Source organism: Peromyscus maniculatus, chromosome 20 (assembly GCF_049852395.1).
Source record: "Peromyscus maniculatus bairdii isolate BWxNUB_F1_BW_parent chromosome 20, HU_Pman_BW_mat_3.1, whole genome shotgun sequence".
Lineage (NCBI taxonomy): Eukaryota > Metazoa > Chordata > Mammalia > Rodentia > Cricetidae > Peromyscus > Peromyscus maniculatus.
Genome location: NC_134871.1, coordinates 60,056,533 through 60,075,116, shown reverse-complemented (window position 1 = coordinate 60,075,116; position 18,584 = coordinate 60,056,533). Strand labels below are relative to the sequence as shown.

The 18,584-nt window shown below is 39.0% G+C and overlaps 1 protein-coding gene across 4 annotated transcripts in view; it reads left to right on the top strand.

The window, feature by feature from the left end:
- The window catches only part of Cpne8 (copine 8), a 230,951-nt gene that overhangs the window by 50,185 nt on the left and 162,182 nt on the right, over positions 1 to 18,584 (top strand). For all 4 annotated transcript variants that reach the window (XM_076556619.1, XM_076556618.1, XM_042264610.2 and 1 more), the window contains exons 4-5: positions 1,972 to 2,075; positions 8,449 to 8,488. In XM_076556619.1, the coding sequence (XP_076412734.1) occupies positions 1,972 to 2,075; positions 8,449 to 8,488 (144 nt within the window). The remainder of the gene's footprint in view (positions 1 to 1,971; positions 2,076 to 8,448; positions 8,489 to 18,584) is intronic.

Here is an 18,584-nt window from a genome sequence, read left to right as displayed (position 1 = left end):
CTGATCTGAGTTTCCAGCTCACTCCTTTTCTCATAAGAGAAATCCAAATACCAAATCTCTTTGCTCTGCTTTATTTTCCGCTTTTGACTCCCAAATAGCCATCAAAGACCATGCGATAGCACAAATGTATAGTGTCTTGGGATTTTAGCCACCCAGTCAATTAGCCCATTATTTTGAAATTCAGTTTCATTTATGGCATGAGCAAATTATAGATTAATTCCTTTTCTAGAATGTAGCAGGAATGACCTCAGGTCCAATTTCCAATGTAATTCTCACAAGAACTTTTACTGTCCACATTTCTGTCAGTATTCTGGTCTTCTGAGTTCCTAACAGGACCACCTACTAAGCTTTGTTTACAATACTCAAAAGCTCTTCTTGTATATGTCTCCAAACTCTTCCATGTTCTCCCTACAACTGGTTCTAAAGGTCTAGGCACCCTGTATCAGGCTTAGTCACAGCAAGAGCCCCATTCTCTGGCATAGTCACTGTGACCAAAATTCCTTACATAAGCAGCCTAAGGTGGGATTTGTTTCCTAGGCTAGCTGTTCATTGTGGTCGGAAGATACGCAGAGCAAGTAGTTTACATCATGGCAGCCAGCCAGCAGATAAAAAAGACACAGGAAGGAAGGGAGGGAGGGAGGGAGAGAAGGAGGGAGGGAGGGAGAGAAGGAGGGAGGGAGGGAGGGAGGGAGGGAGGGAGGAAGGAAGAGGGAGGGAGGGAGGGAGGGAGGGAGGGAGGGAGGGAGGGAGGGACCGTGAATAAACTATCCCCAAAGTCTTGTCTCCAGTGACTTGATTTGTCCAATTGATTCACCTCCTGAATTTTCTAGAACCTTTAAAATGGTCCCACAAGCTGGAGAACAACCTGTAACCATATAAGCCTTTTGCAGGGGCACACTTCATATACGAGCGTAATGGTTGGATTACAGTTTGTCCATGCGATATTGGTCCACGATATAAAATATTGTCCAGGGGCAAATTATTTCTTTGTGAGGGAGTGTTTAGTTGGCATAAGTATTTTATATAATCATTTTAACACACAGTTTAAGAAAGCCCCTGGCCTTTCATATTAAATGGATGAGCTTGATTCTTCATTTTCCTATTAAAAAGATAATACTTCCTGGAACTTTAATAAAAATAAGTTCTCTAGCAAGACAGCCTGCCTGCTTGATTGCATAATAGATTCACAGCTAAGGTTAAAATCCGCTCATTAAAATGACAGCTGGAGGTGAAGACTCTTAGCGGAGGGTAAAAGCGATTGTGATGTGTGTGTTAGTGCTGTCTTTAGGAGAACTGTCTAGTGGCTTGCCTTCAGATGCAAAGGAGACAGGCCTAGAGTGCACTTTGGTTCCCTGATTTCTACTTTCTCAAAATGGGGAAACGTATTTTTCTAAGCTGAAGAAGTATTACCCAATTTTTAGAAGCATACAAGATTGGTAGATGTCATTCTAACTTGTTGATCTGAATGGGATTAAGTAATGTTTGTGCTGTGAAGTGTAGAATAGATTACCAGAAACTTCTTCCTAAAGCAGGACTAATAGGCCCTGCTGTGAGAAAGGACTGTTTCCTATAAAAGGTGAGGCTGCGAACTGTGAGTATTTGGCTTCTCTAAGAATACACGTTATCTGTTTGACTTTCTGAAAGTATTTTATTTTAAAAAGTAAATTTAGTGTATACATGGCTTCTTTAGATTAGGAAGGAATTTGGTTTTCCATTTAGCAGAAGGGAGGGTGATGTACTGCAACTTGTCCGATGTAGGGTAGCTGAGTTTGGAAGGAACTCAAGTTCATGCTTATTTCGTTGGAGTGGCAGTTTGACCTTTAGGCACCTCTCTCTGGGGCTGTAACTAATCAAGTCAACTGGGTATTTATTGCTCATTTTTTTTTAAAGGAACTGAGTACTATACTTTGAAATAAATCACCATGTAAGGTTTGGTTTTAACCTCTGTGACTTCTCTGTTTTTATCTATAGTTTGGAAGAACTGAAGTGATTGATAATACTTTGAATCCTGATTTTGTAAGAAAATTTATTCTGGACTATTTCTTTGAAGAAAGAGAGAATCTCCGCTTTGACTTGTAAGTTCAACTAAAACATGACATTATACATGGGATTTTTAGAGACAGCTCTTGAGTAGCATAGTCTGGACTGAGTCGATTGCCCCGAGTACCTGGCTCTTCCTTTGGAAGGCAGCTTTTCTCTTTATCCAGAGGGTGAAGCACAGAACCAAACAGCACTTTTCTTTTTAATACTGTTTTGAAATGTGATTTGTTTGAGTGGACAGCTTCGTCATGCTAGGGAGTACGAGTGGGCTTTCTCTCAAACTTACCTATACCCCAGTGGGTTCCTTCAAGGTCAGAGTACTCTAAGAACATGTCCAGCTTAATGACTAATGGCAGATGGCTCACTTCCCCCCATGGCATGCTAGCCTAGCACTGTATGTATCTCTGTCTCATGATGGCTTCCCTTGACTGCTTGATGCTTCATGTTTATATATATATATATATATATATATATATATATATATATATATATACATATATATATATATATACACACATATATACATGGTATCTCTCTCTCTCTCTCTCTCTCTCTATATATATATATATATATATATATATATATATATATATATATATAACTTTTTTCTTTTAATTTATGTGCATTGCTGTTTTACCTGAATGAAGGTGTCAGGTATCCTGGAACTGGAGCCACAGACGGTTGTAAGCTGCCATGTGGGTGCTGGGAATTGAACCCTGGTCCTTTGGAAGAACATCCAGTACTTGCAACCACTGAATCATCCAGCCTGATTCTTCATGTTTTTAAGGCCCAGGGTGGTAGAGCTAGCTTATGTATGTGTGTGTGTGTGTGTGTGTGTGTGTGTGTGTGTGTGTGTGTATTGCATATTTTTCCATTTTGACACCGGATCAACCATATTTCAGTACTATTGCCAAGTTCAACTTTGTGTCCACAGAAAACATGGAAGCAGTTTTTTACTTACCTGTTGTCAGTTATAAATGACCCATTGTTCCACAAAGGTGATCTTTGGGGACTTGGAGGGTCTAGATGTAGGTAAAAAGAAACCCCGGGGGCGGGAAGAAAAAAATGTGTACTTATATTTAAGATGCTCTGTGTAATATAATAGAGCCTTTGCCTTGTGTATCAAAATAATGAATACTTATGAGCATCAAAAATATTTTAAAAGGTTAATGCTTTGTTTAAATCATTGAAAACATTATGCCAGCCTATCAGTACTTAGGAGTAATTTTAATAACTAAAGATGACATCTTGTTTGGAAGAGTCTTAATTTCCTTCCTAACACAAAATAAGTTCCATTAGCAATTGTATTTTATTTTACTCTAAAATATATGTAATCAAAGAATCTGTAATGCTTTCTTTAAAAGGTATCAGATATTTATCAGATTTAGCAAACAAAATTTATGATATTCACCTTAGACTTTTATTTCCACAAGGCTTCTTTGCAAATAATCAAATGCAGGTAATGAGAGATGAAAGTGGAGTGTAACAATGGCTTCTGCTCACCCTTGACCATGGAGGCTGCAGTGCCATTACCTAACATCTAGTGAAGACCCGTGAACATGGCTCCCTGCCCACTTGCTAAGAGCTCACAGCAACTGCTTTTGAAATGTTGCTTCTCTCACAGCATCATGGCAACCCCTTAACTTTTCCACTTTGATTTTATCCTAAAACCAGTCACCATTTCATGATTCTTTGTCCTGTTTTCCTTTTCTTTGCCCTTTCCACATCTATGTGCATTACTTTCTTTTATTTAAAAGTAATAAGTGTTTATTATAAATGTAAAATGACATAACTATTTGAAAAATAAGAATTGCATTATTCCAATTAAAAAATCTGTAAGTGGTTCACTCTGTCAATCATCAGAGCTTCTTTAAACATTGATACACATGTGGGAATTGAAGTCAATGTATTTTCCTATTTCTTTAAGTTTTCACATATTTTTCTATGCCACAGAGTAGCTGTATACTTCATTTCTTTTTAGGGCTACATGATTTTTATTGCAAGAAGAAAATGTATTTTACTGTTTATTGATGCTCATTTCCACCAACGATACTCTTCTGCTGTAGGTAACCTGGAGCAGTATCCCTGTTTGCAAAGTGTTGGGATTTATTATTACTCTAATTTGCAGTTTTGAGGGTCAAATTTCAGTATGAAAGGAAGCACTCAAGACCAACGTTTATGTGTTCTGGTTTGTTGACACTACCCTGGATATGTACAGTCTTTGTTATTTTTCTAGTTTTTTAGCTCTGATTGTTTGAGTCATTTCTCTGGGATTTTGGTTGCCGTCTGTTGACAGACACCCATCACTCTTGCAGGTGACAGCTTATTTATTTTCTTCTCCACTGTCACCCTTTGTCCCCTTTACTGGCATTTTGGGTTCATGTCCTGTTCATTGCTCCTTACCTGGTACCCATTGCTGTGCTCTTTCAGAAAACAATTACAGCAGTGTGACAGCCTATCAGTACTTAGGAATAAAATAAAATAAATAGGAAGTAACTAAGGCTGGCTGAATGATAGATACACTGTCACTTCAACTTCCTGGAGATTACGGTTCTCACAGAAACCAAATAATCCTTGAACCATGAAGGTGTTCTGCAAGACTGAATTAATAGCACCTCATTAAAAGCTCAGAATTTTAATTCAAATAACATCTCAATTTTATATATTTGAATAACTAAAACAAGTAGGGCCGAAAAGGGTTAACTGCAACACACACCTTCTCTCTATTCCTGTGGATTTCTGATGACATTTAATTCTGTTGATTCATTTTATTGAAATGTCTCGTATAATACTTTCAATTTGATAGCAGGCTTTTTTTATACTGTGATCTTTTTCAAGAAAAATAAGTAAGGGAAGACTTCATTACTTCATTAGTTACATATATATGTATGTAATACATGTGATTGGCTTTTAAAATTTCTCATATATGTATATTGCTTGTAAAAATGTATGCTAATTTTAGACAATTAGAACACAATGAATAGACTAAAGTGTCCAATGAAAAAAATCAAGTGTGATCCCCAACTCCATCACCCAGAGAGCTAAGAATATTCTATCCAATGCAATGATACTGATAGCTATTTGAAGAATGCCCATTCTTGGCACACTAGTGTGTAGTGGCCAGAAAATGGTTTCAAGGATTCTCCCTCCACAGCACACCAGTGTGAAGTGGCCAGCCATCATCCATCCATAGCACACCAGTGTTAAGGAACCAGCTAATAGCTTCGAATGACTTTCTGAATTGTTTTGGATTTAGCTGATTTCTACTGATGTATTTTTATTACTGTGACAAAATACCTTAGAAGGCAACTATGGGAGGAATGGTTTCTTTTGGCTCACATTTCAGAGGAGTGCTGTCTGTCTTGGTGTGGATGGCATGTTGGGACAGGCAGCTGGGTCTGTGATGCTGACCAGGAAGCAGAGAAAGGAAAGTGCTTACCTGTAGTTTCTCTTTTACTCTTACACTTAGTTCAGGGCCCCATGCCATGGAATCCAGCCTCACACATTCAGAAAGGGTCTTCTTCCCTCCTCAGTTAAGGCTGATTAGACCCTCTCAGAAGTGCAAGCAGAGATGTGTCTCCTAGGTGATTGCAAGTTGAGAATGAAGATTAACCAACACAGCTAACTGTGCAGGATCAGAGAGAGATAAGTAAAACACAGCCCTGAGCATCTGTTCTCTAGGGCTCCATGGCAGAAATCTTGCTTGTGTGATGGAGTTCCTGGGTTCAGTGTCCAGCACCTCAGAAAAAAGCATATTATCGTAGCAACTGCATGTTATGAAAGATGGTTCCATTTTTCAGTTCATAGAGAAAATGTTGGGAAGAAGGGAAGGAGGGATGGATAAACATAGAGATAGATAAATGATAGGTAGATAGATGGATAGATAGATAGACAGACAGATAGATAGATAGATAGATCCTGAATTCATGATGCCACTGGCCCATATTGTTGCCATTCTGACTATACCATGTACCTTTTGCTGTTCTGATTGTGATTGACTTTTTGTATGCACTTAATATTTATCATGTTGCATCATAAAATCCCCTTGTCTCATGCATTTAATGTGTAAAGCTTTGATGTTTCCTTTTATTATTCCCAGCACTCTAATAATACAGTTGTCTCATAAACACACTACTAGTGTGGTTGAAAACTTTATTATTGATAGAAAAAGCTGCATGTATCACAGTGACTCTGAACAAGGCATGCAAGTGTCCAGTCACTGTGTGAAATATGCCAGGGTACAGGAAAGAGAAGATAGGATCCTATCTATTCCTTGCCATGGAGCCTGAATCCCCAAGAAAGATTCATGAGTTTAGATTTGACTGACTCAATAAAATATTTCTTGATCAGTCAGACGGTGGTAACCTAACCATGAAATGTAAAACTTTAACACACCCTTACTTGGAAGGATCTCAACATTTTTGTGGGGCAAGTCAATTACTTTATTTGTTTCTGATTGTTCCACTGTGTTCATTCGGACCTTCTCCCTTGGGTAACGACAATGTGATGTTCTAATTTCATGGACCTTCAACTCCTTTTGTTTAGTAAACCATCTTGCTCATTTGTCAGGGACCCTGGACTTTTAAACATTTTTTTGTTTCTCTTCTCTCACTTTTTTTTTCAGAATTTCCAGGGTAGAAGGAAGTACAGGAAGAGAGAGGGTGTTGGTAGGTAGAGATGTGGCCTTTAATCCTCCAAAAAAATCCAGAGTTTACCTAAGGACTAGCCTAGGGACACTGAAAGCCTCTTGCTCTTCTCCTAGTGAGTGACCCAGAATGAAGCTGCCTCAGCTCACAGAAAATATTTCCTAGAACTTTTCTTGATGTTCTCCTGCACTGGAGCCCTAAGGGTGGGTATGCCACCTCTAGCTAGGCAAGGTTTGACTTCCACTCTTCACCGGTAGCCCAGATTCTGAAGCCAACTCCATCCCATGATCTTGGAGAGTAGAAGGAAACTCCCCTTCAACCCTGCACAGGAGGGGATGGCCTGTCCCTTTAGGAATACTGGACTGGTCACTGGGTGTGAGACTGGTCCTTGGACTGTGTACTGGTGTGTCTCCAAGGCCATTGGTAGCTCTTGAGCTGTGCATCCTGGGATACCTAGAATAAGATTTCACTTTGGATGATAGTTGCAGTTCTACAAATATAGAAATAACTGTAGCCAACATCTGTTCCTCTTTGTCAGAAATATAATTTTTAAGATGCACTCAAATGAGAGACTGTCAGTTAAAGTTTTCTCTCACCTAAATAAAATCTTTTTACAGAAGAAAGCATCATGATCAATGATAGGAAAAAAGAGAAGAAGGAAAAAGGGGGAAAAGTGTAGTTCATTGTATTAATATGCCTTATACACCCAGCGTGCCCAGTATAAGCATTATGCCCAATATGCCCAGTGTTCCCAGTAGACCCTGCATGCCCAATGTACCCAGTGTGCCCAGTATGCCCTGGACGCCTGAAAGTTCATGACTCTCATGGGCATTCTGGGATTAGTAAGTACACTGGACACACTGGGTATATTGGACTCTATATTGGCTCTACTGGGTACACTGAGCACTCAAGGCACACTACTACACTCAGTGAACTCTTGTTTTCTTATCCTTTTTCTTTTTTTTTCCTGTCATTAACTGAGATGTTTTGTTTTGTGAAAAGATTCTATCAAGATGAGAGAGAAGATTTTAACCTTAAAAGGTGGCCCTGAGCTTGGTTAAGGAGTTATGCATGCGTGTGAAAGGCTTTGGTTTCGAGACAGACTGGTATCAGTATTATCTTATTAAAGAGCCTGGCACACTGAGGTTATTTTGACCATGTCCATAAACTCTAGACCGTGGAGTCATCCTGGATTCGCTCTTGGAGATCATCTTTGTCCTGTAGCAACTGGTTAAAACCAAAGCTTATCATATTCCCATGTAAATTCTGTGTACAAAATTCATTTTTGTTTACATAAAAACACAATTTCCCTAAGTTCTGTGATTGGGCAAAGCTGGTTTCTGTTACTCCAGTGAGTTTCCAACCTTTAACAACAGCATTTAAGCTATTAGGTAAGAATTGTAATGTGTATAATGTGCATAGCTTGTTAAAAAAACCTGCTTGTTTTTGATATTCAGAGAAGAAATTTTCCATTTTAAAGAGATTTTGAAGTCACTTGAGTGGCATTTAGATACCACTGATTCAAAGAAAAGATAAATTTGCATCTTCTGAAACAGTGGAGTTCATACTTGGGTTATGTAGCTTTCAAGTGACCCAAAAGTGTCAATTCTATCATTAGCTTATTTATAAATTAAAAATTAGTTACTTTTAATGTCGCATTGGTTATTGTTCAAATTAATTTCTATGTTTGTGTATTCTAGGAAACATTATTTTCAGCTGTATTTTATAGAAATAATTTGAATTTTACACTTTAATTTTTCAGATATGATGTTGATTCAAAGAGTCCCAATTTGTCCAAACATGTAAGTTCATATTTTTATTATTATATATGTTTTATGATTATTTGTTGCTATGTTTATGCTCATTTGACAATTTAAGAATTATAATGTCCATGACTTTTGATGTGATGTGTTTTTTTTTTTTTTATAGAAAAGTAATATGTTTAAGGGATGCCAGAATCCCATTTAGAAGGAGCTTGTTGAAAGAAAGTAGCTTCATTAGATAGAATGGGTCAGTATTTCCATTTTGTTATCTACTGTATGTCTGGTTGAACAGACTGAGACAGTGAACCCGATTGTCTTAGTTGGCTGCACTTCGGAGACACTGGGAAGTACATGGGTTCCAGGCAGAACCATGCCCTGCTTCCCTAGAGTGCAGTTGTTCACCAGAATTTCTTCACATGCCAGTTTCTTGAGAGTGTGAGACATACTCGTTCTCAGGTCAAGCCATGTCCATTTCTTCAATGTCCATTTCTTCAGTCTCCATTCTCCAGACCATAACTGTTACCTCCATCGTGGCATGTGGTCTGGGAGCTGTAGAGAGCCAGAGCTTGGCATGTCCAGCAGGATAAACAAAGAAGAGGAGAGTGAGATACTTGAGCAAAATACTACTTTATCTGCTTGTTACTGACATAAGAGACTGAAATTAAATCAAACCAAGTAGCAAGGTCTGCTGGCTGTGTGTTTCTGCTGCTGTGGTAAATACAATGCCTTGACAAACAGCAGCTTAGAGTCGAAAGGGGCTTGGTTTGGCTTACAGTAGGGAATGGCAGAGAAGTCATGGTAAGAGGAGCCTGAAGCAGGCTGAGCAACCAGAAAGCAGAGTGATTGATAACATTTCACCCACTACACACAAAAGGGAATTGGGGGGGGGGGGGTCAGAAGACACACAGGAAATGGGACCAAGCTGTGAAACCCTGAAGATGGCCCCAGTGACATATTCTTCAACAAGGCTCCACTTCTCTAAAGATTTCATCACCCTTCCCAAGCAAAGCCACCAACTGGGGACCGATTGTTCAAATATATGAGCAGATGAGGGGCATTTAACATTGAAACCATAATATGAGGGCGAAGTGAGGATGGGGCACAGCAACATTCTGGAAAGGGTTCAGCAGGGCTCAAAGGGAAATCTGAGTGCACAGCTATAGAATTAGGCATTGGGAGGGCAGCTAGAGCATCCTTTGTTGAGTGCTGTAAATAGAGTAGTTGGGCATATAACATCCATTGTAGCTTAGAGAGAGTGATGTTGTGATTGAAAGGAGAGAGAAACTTCGGAGCTAATCACAATCTAGGAGATGGATTTGGGTAGTTAAAAAATCACTTTTTCCTCTAGTTCACTAAAAGAAGTATAACATTTAATTATGTAATAAAGAACAGGGTAAAATCACGTGAAGAATTAAAAAAAGAACCATCCAAGTGGTAACTTTTCTATAAATTAAAAAAAAAAATGCTCTAATATGCTGTTTGCTCCCCATTAGTGGAAGTCAGTGTGGTGGCTATACCATCGGCTCTTTCTGATGGGTGTGTAGCATTGTGACTGGGCATTGAAGATGTGTTGCTCTTGGTAATAAATTCGTTGTGTTGTGCCTTTGTATTGAGAATGTGTTGTTCTCTATTAACGTTTATAGCATTGTGCCTGGACACTGTGAATGTTTTTGGTTTATGATAGGTTCACAGCATCATGACTGGATATTGAGAATGTGTTGCTCTCTATGATGGGTTCATAGCATTAAGACTGGACACTGAGAATGTTTCTTTTCTGCAAAAGGCTCATAGCATTGTGATTGGGCGTTGTGAATATGTTTGCATAGCTTGCTATTGGAAATTTTCTAAATGTTCTTGGAAGAACCAGGAAAAGAAACATGGCTTCTAAGCATGACTGTTTTGTTAGAAAGAAAGAGTAGAATCTACTCATTCACAGGGAGGAGGAACATCTCAAAGATATGAGGCAAGACTTGGATATCTGGTTAGAAGGCGGGAACTGGAGAGTGGGACAAGAATTGTTTTCTCTCTTCTTCCCTGTCTATCTAAGGACATGTGATCACTCTATTCAGCACCTTTTCTATGCTTCTATTCTCCAAAGACCATGTCTGCGTTTACCCAGTATCATATACCTGGGAAAGAGGCCTCCCTCCCTTTTATTGGGCATAAGAATGAGTTACCGTTTACCTGGGAAATAATTTCTGTGTTTCTTGATTGTTTGTTTGTTTGTTTGTTTTAGTTGAAACTGCTCTTCAGAGAGTGTAATACCTGAGCAGTTAGAGACATTTCCATGGAGATGAATATTCAAAGTTAGAGACATTTCCATGGAGATGAATGTTCAAAGATGTGTTCAAAGATGCTAAAATGTAGTCCCTATCACGGTAGTTGCCTTGCATTCAAAGAAGAAAGTATATGTGCTTCAGACATAACAATATATCTTTCTTCAATCAAAAGGGATTCTTAGACTTTATGATATAAAATATATGCCTTCTGAAACGTGTGATTGAATATATTTTTTTCAACTGTTTCTTTTGTAGAAAAGGTTTCTTATTTCCTCTTCACAAAATAGTTTCATGCTTCTCTCATCCTAAAATGCTTTGTGTGATTGAAAAGATGACTTTTCAATCAGCAGTTAAGAGTGTATACTGCTCTTGCAGAGGACCTGAGTTTTGTTCCCAGCACCCACACTGGGTGGCTCACAACCCATTGTAAGTCCAGCTCCTTGGTGATCGAGATCCTCTGTTCTCTGTGGCACCTGTACTCATACACACATACCTCCACACAGATACATGCATGCACACATACATACATACACATGTAATTAAAAATAATAATCCCTAAATTTCACATTTTCAATTTGATACTTCTTTACCCTTCTAGTTCCTCTTCTACCCTCTGCTTCTCATTATTTATCTTTACTGGCCGTCCTGGACTCCATCAGGATTTCTTTCTTTATTTTACTCTTTTCAACTAACTGGATTCTAGTTTTTATTTGTAAAACTACTCTGATGTGATCAAGGTAGTGACCACACCTCAGTTGTCATCATACACATCCTCATCCTGTTGGACAGAACCAATCCTTATCTACTGTTTTTTTAGGGAAAGTAAATGTTTATTTCCCATAAATTGCATGGGAACCTTCCTCTCTAGACTCACCATAACCTTAAGTTTCTCTTCTGCCTCCCAGGTCTTAATGTTAATGTCTTTCATTAGTTTTCTTTTTAATTTTTATCTCGGCTTACTGTGTAAAAGTTTCTTCAGGATAGCTCTCACATTTCTATGACTTATGAGATTTTTGGAGTGTCTGATTTTGAACTCCCAAACAAACTCAATTTTCAATGGCTTGTTAAATATTTTCCGGTAGTTATAGTGCTGAAACCTACAATTAAATTCCTAGGGTTCATTATCTTTCTAGTGTTGTCGCTGTTCCTGGCAACCTAATTCCTCCTCAATTTCCTTACAATGTTTAATGCACTGTTGAGCACTTTCCAACTCATACGCATTTGGTAGATGGTCAGTCTTGGTCATGCTAGAAGAAATCCTTCTGTGTTCTTGCCTTTCTTTCTGGTTCTCTTTCCATTTCTCCTTTAGTATTGTATACCCTCTTGTATTCCCCACAGTTCATATTATCTAAATACTCTTCATTTTTTTATAATATATTTAAAATATATTCTGGAGCCAACTGATGGCTCAGCAGGTAAAGGTATTGGCCTGATACCCTGAGTTTTGTTCCTAGGACCCACATTGTGAAGGAAAGAACCAACTCCCGTAGATTGTCCTTGAACCTCCAACCCATGACCTCCACACATGCACACCCAAGCACATACACATGTGCACACCTCTCTCTCTCTCTCTCTCTCTCTCTCTCTCTCTCTCTCTCTCTCTCTCTCACACACACACACACACACACACACACTAAGTCCAATAAAAATTTAAAAACTGTATATTCCATAGATAACACAAATGAGTTAATAAAGATAAATGCCTGAGCTTCCCAGTGTGTAAAGCATGTCCAAAGCAGAAAGATATGTGGGTTTGAATTATTATAAGAATTGCTGTAGATGATTACTTTGGGTTTCTTAGAAATTAATAACAAATAACTCTTTCCTATTTGAAAGCACTGAAGTACAGATTTCAGGTAAAAAGCACATAGTTCATTGAACCCCAAGCAGTTTATGATGCATTTTGAAGATCAGAGGAGCCAATCAGCAAGCTAGGTCTATCCCCAGGGAGATGATCCCTTAATAGCAGAACTGTCTACCTGCCAACTGCGCAGAGTAAATAAAACCAGAGTCATTTAGAAAACACGTCTAAGTGCACAAATCCCTATGTGGAGTGAATTCACTTATTGGTTTTTGCAAAAGGGATTTGATAGCAAATTATTTCTTGAAACAGATTTTAAAATCTTTGGTTTTTCAATTTTAATTTTCGATAATTTTGCTAGAACCTCCTTAAGATGATTTTGTTTAGCATCTGATAGTTAAGGATCTTAGGTTGTAAGTCTTTTTTAGCATGTTGTGGTGGCACATGCCTTTAATTCTAACCCTCAAGAAGTAGAATTAGGTGGATCTATCTGAATTTAAGGCCAGTTTGTTTTACATAGCAAGTTCCAGGCATCCAGCCACCCCCCCCCCCCAACCAGTGAGATACTGACCAAAAAAACAAAAAAGTCATAATAATGTCAGGGAAAATGGAGATAGAAAGTAGACCTGTAGCTTTGGAATATTGTTACATAAAACACCAGCAGAATCTTAATGAGTCTCTCTGGCGGTTGAAAAGATTTCATGGGAAATAACTGGTTCCAGGTGAAGGGTGGTGAAATCCAGGGTCTCATTTCATCATGTGATTGATTCTCATTATGGTTCTCTGGATAAATACCTTTGCTAAAGTATTTTCTTCCACAGGTGTTAGGGAATGAGAATAAAACATAAATAATAATAATAATAATAAAACATTCTCTGAGGCACTTGTGAGCCGAGTCATCTTAATGTCGTTTGCAGAGCTACATCCCACACTTTCATTTACATAATTTATTTTCATCAGCTCGACCATCCACAAAAGGGTTAAGAATAGGCCCATAGATGGTGTGTCTGGGATTCCTGTTGGTGTTCCTGACCATATGACATTAAAAGTATACAGTGTGGAGCATTGCATAACAAAGGGGCAAGCCAAAATGATTTGTTCTCTTTCTGGACTTCGAAGGGACCCCGGAATTTCTTGTTTCAGATGTTCTGACAGTTCACTGGTTTCCTTTGGCCGTCCATCACTAACCTTCATTGTAGGCATCTGTGGTCTTTATTGCATTCCCTAACTACTATGCATATAAACTTCTTCCTGTAGGTTAATTTTATTTCATAATTTTATTTGAAAATAAGTGCTTGGGCCATGAAATGTCCGTTCTCTTAGGAGCGAGTTCATAGAGGGGACAAGGTTCTTTCCTTAGAATGGGAAGCTAAGTTCAATGGTTACTTTTCTCATCTCTGAGACTAAACATCTTCCAAAAGTAAACAAATACCCGAAGAAAGTAACATATGGAGCAAAGTTGTTAGAGGCTCATGTGTGGTAGGAAGCAGTAGCAGTTAGTTACATCTTGGCAACTGACCTGGATTCAGACAGCCTGAAGAGAAACAGGCACAGATTATACCTCTCCAAAGCTCATTCCCAGGAAAACTTCAGGGACCTCCCACTACCCCCTCAGAGGTTCCATAACCTTGCAAATCAGAGCCACTCTGTGGGGACCAGTGTTCAGACATGTGAGACCTTGGGGAGCATTAAAACCATAACACTAAACTGATCTCCATACGACTTGACTGAATTTAATGTGTGCACCCATACAGTCATTTTAGCAGTAAATGTGTTTGAGTCAACCCTTGCATTGTGAGAGCAGAGAGAGCCCTGAGGAGTGCAAAGACAGCCCATCCCCAGCAGCTGACACTGTCAGGGTGGGGTGGAGGAAGAGTGGACAGATGTATCCAGGGAACACAGATGCAAACAAACAATTAAAATGAGTTCTTTTCCTTATAGCACATATACTGATGGATACTGATGACATAACAAACACACAGAGAGAGAGAGAGAGAGAGAGAGAGAGAGAGAGAGAGAGAGAGAGAGAGAGAGAGGAGAGAGAGGGGGGGGAGGGGGGGGAGGGAGGGAGAGAGAGAGAGAGAGAGAGAGAGAGAGAGAGAGAGAGAGAGAGAGAGAGAGAGAAAGAGAGAGAGGAGCAGCAATCTGAGATTGCCCTCTACCAGGCAGTACGGCTGTCCTATCATTCTCATGACTATGTACTTATTGAGTGTATAGTTTACGAGAGAGAGGAAGGGAGCTACTGAAAATTTCAGCAAGACAGCATTCTCGTTCAAAAAGGAAGCAGCAATACGAAGTCACTGAGGCAGGAAGGGTTGTAGTATAGTGCTGTGGCCATCTGTAAATGTTGATGACAGCCTGAAGATTCCATCTGAAGGGGGCATATGGATATGGGATGCTTCTAAAGGTTTCAGATTTTTGTTGTTGTCTGCTCCCGGAGGGTGATGTGATTTGATTTATGCATTTAGATGATGTGTGCCTGCTGAAGTGAAGAATGAGGTCAGAGAAGCAAGATTGGAATTAAGGATAACAGTTATGAATCTGTTGTAATTTGACTGCATGAGTCACATTTGACAATTAAAGCCACTGAAGTGGTAAAAGCCGTCCCATCTGGGATGTATTGTGGCTGTTTGGTTACAGATGAATTCCCTATTAGATGTAAAACAAGAGACATTGCGTGGCTCTCTTGGGTACTGGTGAGAGTACCTGGGTGAACAGTGAAGTCAGCTGCAGACATGGCTGAGGCTGAGGCTGAGGCTGAGGAGTGAAGGACAGACACGTGGTAGAGATTTTGAGTTGAGAACACCCAGTATGCTTCCGCATGCAGATACTGGCTGGGTGCTGCTCAAAGACTAGAGGCAGGGGTCTGGAAAACACCAACCAAGAGACTTAGGACTTGGGGTACTTTAAAGAGAATGTCAGTGGAGAAAAAAAAGAAAAAAAAGATAACAGGTTCTTGAGGGAACTGAGGCCTTTAGAGATTCTGTAGAGGGAGCTTAGCCAGAATTACCATTTTCAAAGCCTGTTTCTACATGCCAGTGCTGGCTGCAGGCCAGGCAACGCTTTACCCTGCACTCAGGCTGGAGATCAATCCACTTCCTTGTTTGCTCGCTCCAACCCCCAACATCACTGCTTTCCTTCCTTTGAGTAACCGTATACATTGAGTCTCATACACATTGTTGTCTTAGGAACAACGTTGCTCTTGGGGTTTCTTTCTTTCTTTCTTTTTTTTTTTTTACATACCAATCCCAGTTTCCCCTCCCTCCCCTTCTCCTGCCCCCGCATCTCCCCCAATCCCACTCCCCATCTACTCCTCAGAGAGGGTAAGGCCTCCCTTGGGGAGTCAACTAAGTCTGGCATACCAAATTCTTGATCTATGCGTGAGACATGGTCAGATTTCCCCAATTCAAGTTGGCACGTCATCCCATGTTGTCATTTTTCGGGTTTGCCATTGGAGAGGTAGCTGTACTGTTGAGATTTCACAGGCGTGCCCCGCCCCACCACCGCCCCACGGTCTACAGAAGACATAGTCTCGCCGCAGACTTCCTGTTCCTTTGGCTCTCACAGTCCCTCTCCGTCTTCTGCCATGTTCCCTGAGCCTTAGCTGTAGGAGTTGTGACAATGCACTTGGGGTGGGGCACCCCAGGGTCAGTTGGCCCCTGCATTTTGACTAGTTGTGGCTTCTGCCGGGGGTGGGGGTGGGTGGGGAGGAAACTTCCTTGATGAGTGTCTGAAGCAAACACATTACTGCCAGTTTCCTAAACCAGCGTAACGCCTAACTCCATTTTAATTTCTTACCTTATACCCACAGATGAGTGTAGCTCTCGGATACTTTCTTTATGTTCCCCGTTACGAGTCCTTGTCTAACTGTCCCCTGTGTTATCCTCTGATGTCTGGAGGATAAAAACTTTCTGATTCATGTTAGATGATGAGATCTAGCCTTATAAACATACTTCAAGTATTTACTGTTGATATGTGGGTTAGGTTTCCTATCCCCATATCTAGAACCTGCCCTAGACTCCTGAATCATACATAGAATTACCTTCTACCTGATCTCAGCTTCATGATTGTTACCCAGTTACTCATTTAATGTGCATGAGATGGGATGGCTTATGTAAAAATTGGCTCTTATTCAGGACTTAGTATCAATAGAGGTCCTGATAATATTACATAATTAATATTATTACTTAGTAACACTAAAGTTTTCATGCTTAACCTTTATTAGTATTTCATAGTATTCTTAGTCTTCTAGTTATTTGCATGTTAACTGTCTACAAGTTACATTTCCAACAGCCTTGTTGAGAACTAGTGTTTTACTGAAGATAATATGTTTCTAGGAGTTATCATTTTACACATGAAGTTTTTTCTATTTGTGAATTGTGTTGTTTTTAAAATTGATATTTTATATGTCTGATGATTTTAGAAATGATTTGGCTTTAATCAATGATTGCCAATTTGTTGAAACCTTAATTTTCATTCAGTGGCTTAATTAATTGCCATAATTTGCACTCTTAGAATGACAAAAATATGCTGAAATCATCAGTAGCACTAAAAGAAAATAGATGAAGTTAGTTGAGGAAATTTTTCAAACTTTTCTTTGTAAGTTAGTTTGGAAGGTTTTATTAGAGCATTGGAAAGAAGATTAACTTCTGTGGTTCATCAATGTTCTTCTACTAATTGTAAAAACCAAGAGGTTGAAGAAAAAAGTTATCTTGCTCTATCGTTAAACTGTGACCAATTATTTCTACTGAAATATTGACTCCACGTGTTCAGTGTTGAGTTTTCCTCATTTCCAAAATGATGTGACTGTGCTAATAATTATTTAAAAATTAAGAGTCACTACTGAAATGACAGAATACTTGGTTTGGTTATTAAAAGTGGCTTGCCATGCTGAATGTAATGTATGATATAACTAACACATTCTTTACAGTAATTGATGTGATTTCTAAAAGTTAAATAAATAGAAACAAAGTCTGAACTAGAGACATTCCAGCAATAGATGTTAGCAGGGAATGACAGTGATATAATCTTTATGGACACGAGTTTTCATTTCCTCAATTTTACCACATTAAGTTAAAATACTACAAATTCAAGACCTTTCTATCATTCATTTTTTCTTTCTTTGACTATTTGTAGAGATGTGTTAAAAATTAGCTAAATGGCCGGGCGTTGGTGGCGCACGCCTTTAATCCCAGCACTCGGGAGGCAGAGGCAGGCGGATCTCTGTGAGTTCGAGGCCAGCCTGGGCTACCAAGTGAGCTCCAGGAAAGGCGCAAAGCTACACAGAGAAACCCTGTCTCGAAAAACCAAAAAAAAAAAAAAAAAAATTAGCTAAATGAGCTCAAAAATAGATAAAAGGAAATCATGACTCATGAGAAGAAATCTAGTGGTTAAGTCATGAACAGCTGACTAGTCCCAGTTTTTTTGTGGAATTAAAGTGGATTATCAACACAATTGAATGTCTTTTAAACTAAATTACCTATTAATTAGGGAAATTATGTATTCAGATATGCATCAATCATTGGTAAAGTAGGAAAACCATTTCCAAGTTATCTTTAGTAGAACTTTTGAGAGAAAGATATCATTCTGTGAGATGCTTATGAAGTTGCTTATTACTAGGTTCGTGATATGTTATGTGTGTTATTGTAAAAATCAGAAACTTTTCTTTCAGGTAGTACTTTTGTGTTCATTGCACCACTGTGCTCAAAATGTCCTTCCTCTCATTCCTGCCTATATGTACAATATAGGGTAAGTTGGTGTGTAAGACACATCTGCATTGCATCATAGCTCTTACTGTGACCTTCCATGTCTGCAGAGTGGAACTGGAAGTGAAACTAATTTATTTAGATAGTTACAGTATCCTACTGTTGGATTCTTGTAGCAAGTAATACATTATTAGTATACAATAATGTTTTATTCCCGGGGATAAGAGAGTTATGTTTCAAACAGCTATTCCAAGTGCTTTGTATATATTATCTACAGACATTTTCTTAAATAATCCTCCCAGGAATCCATGAAGTAGGAATTATTATGTCCATTTTGTAGACTGAACTAC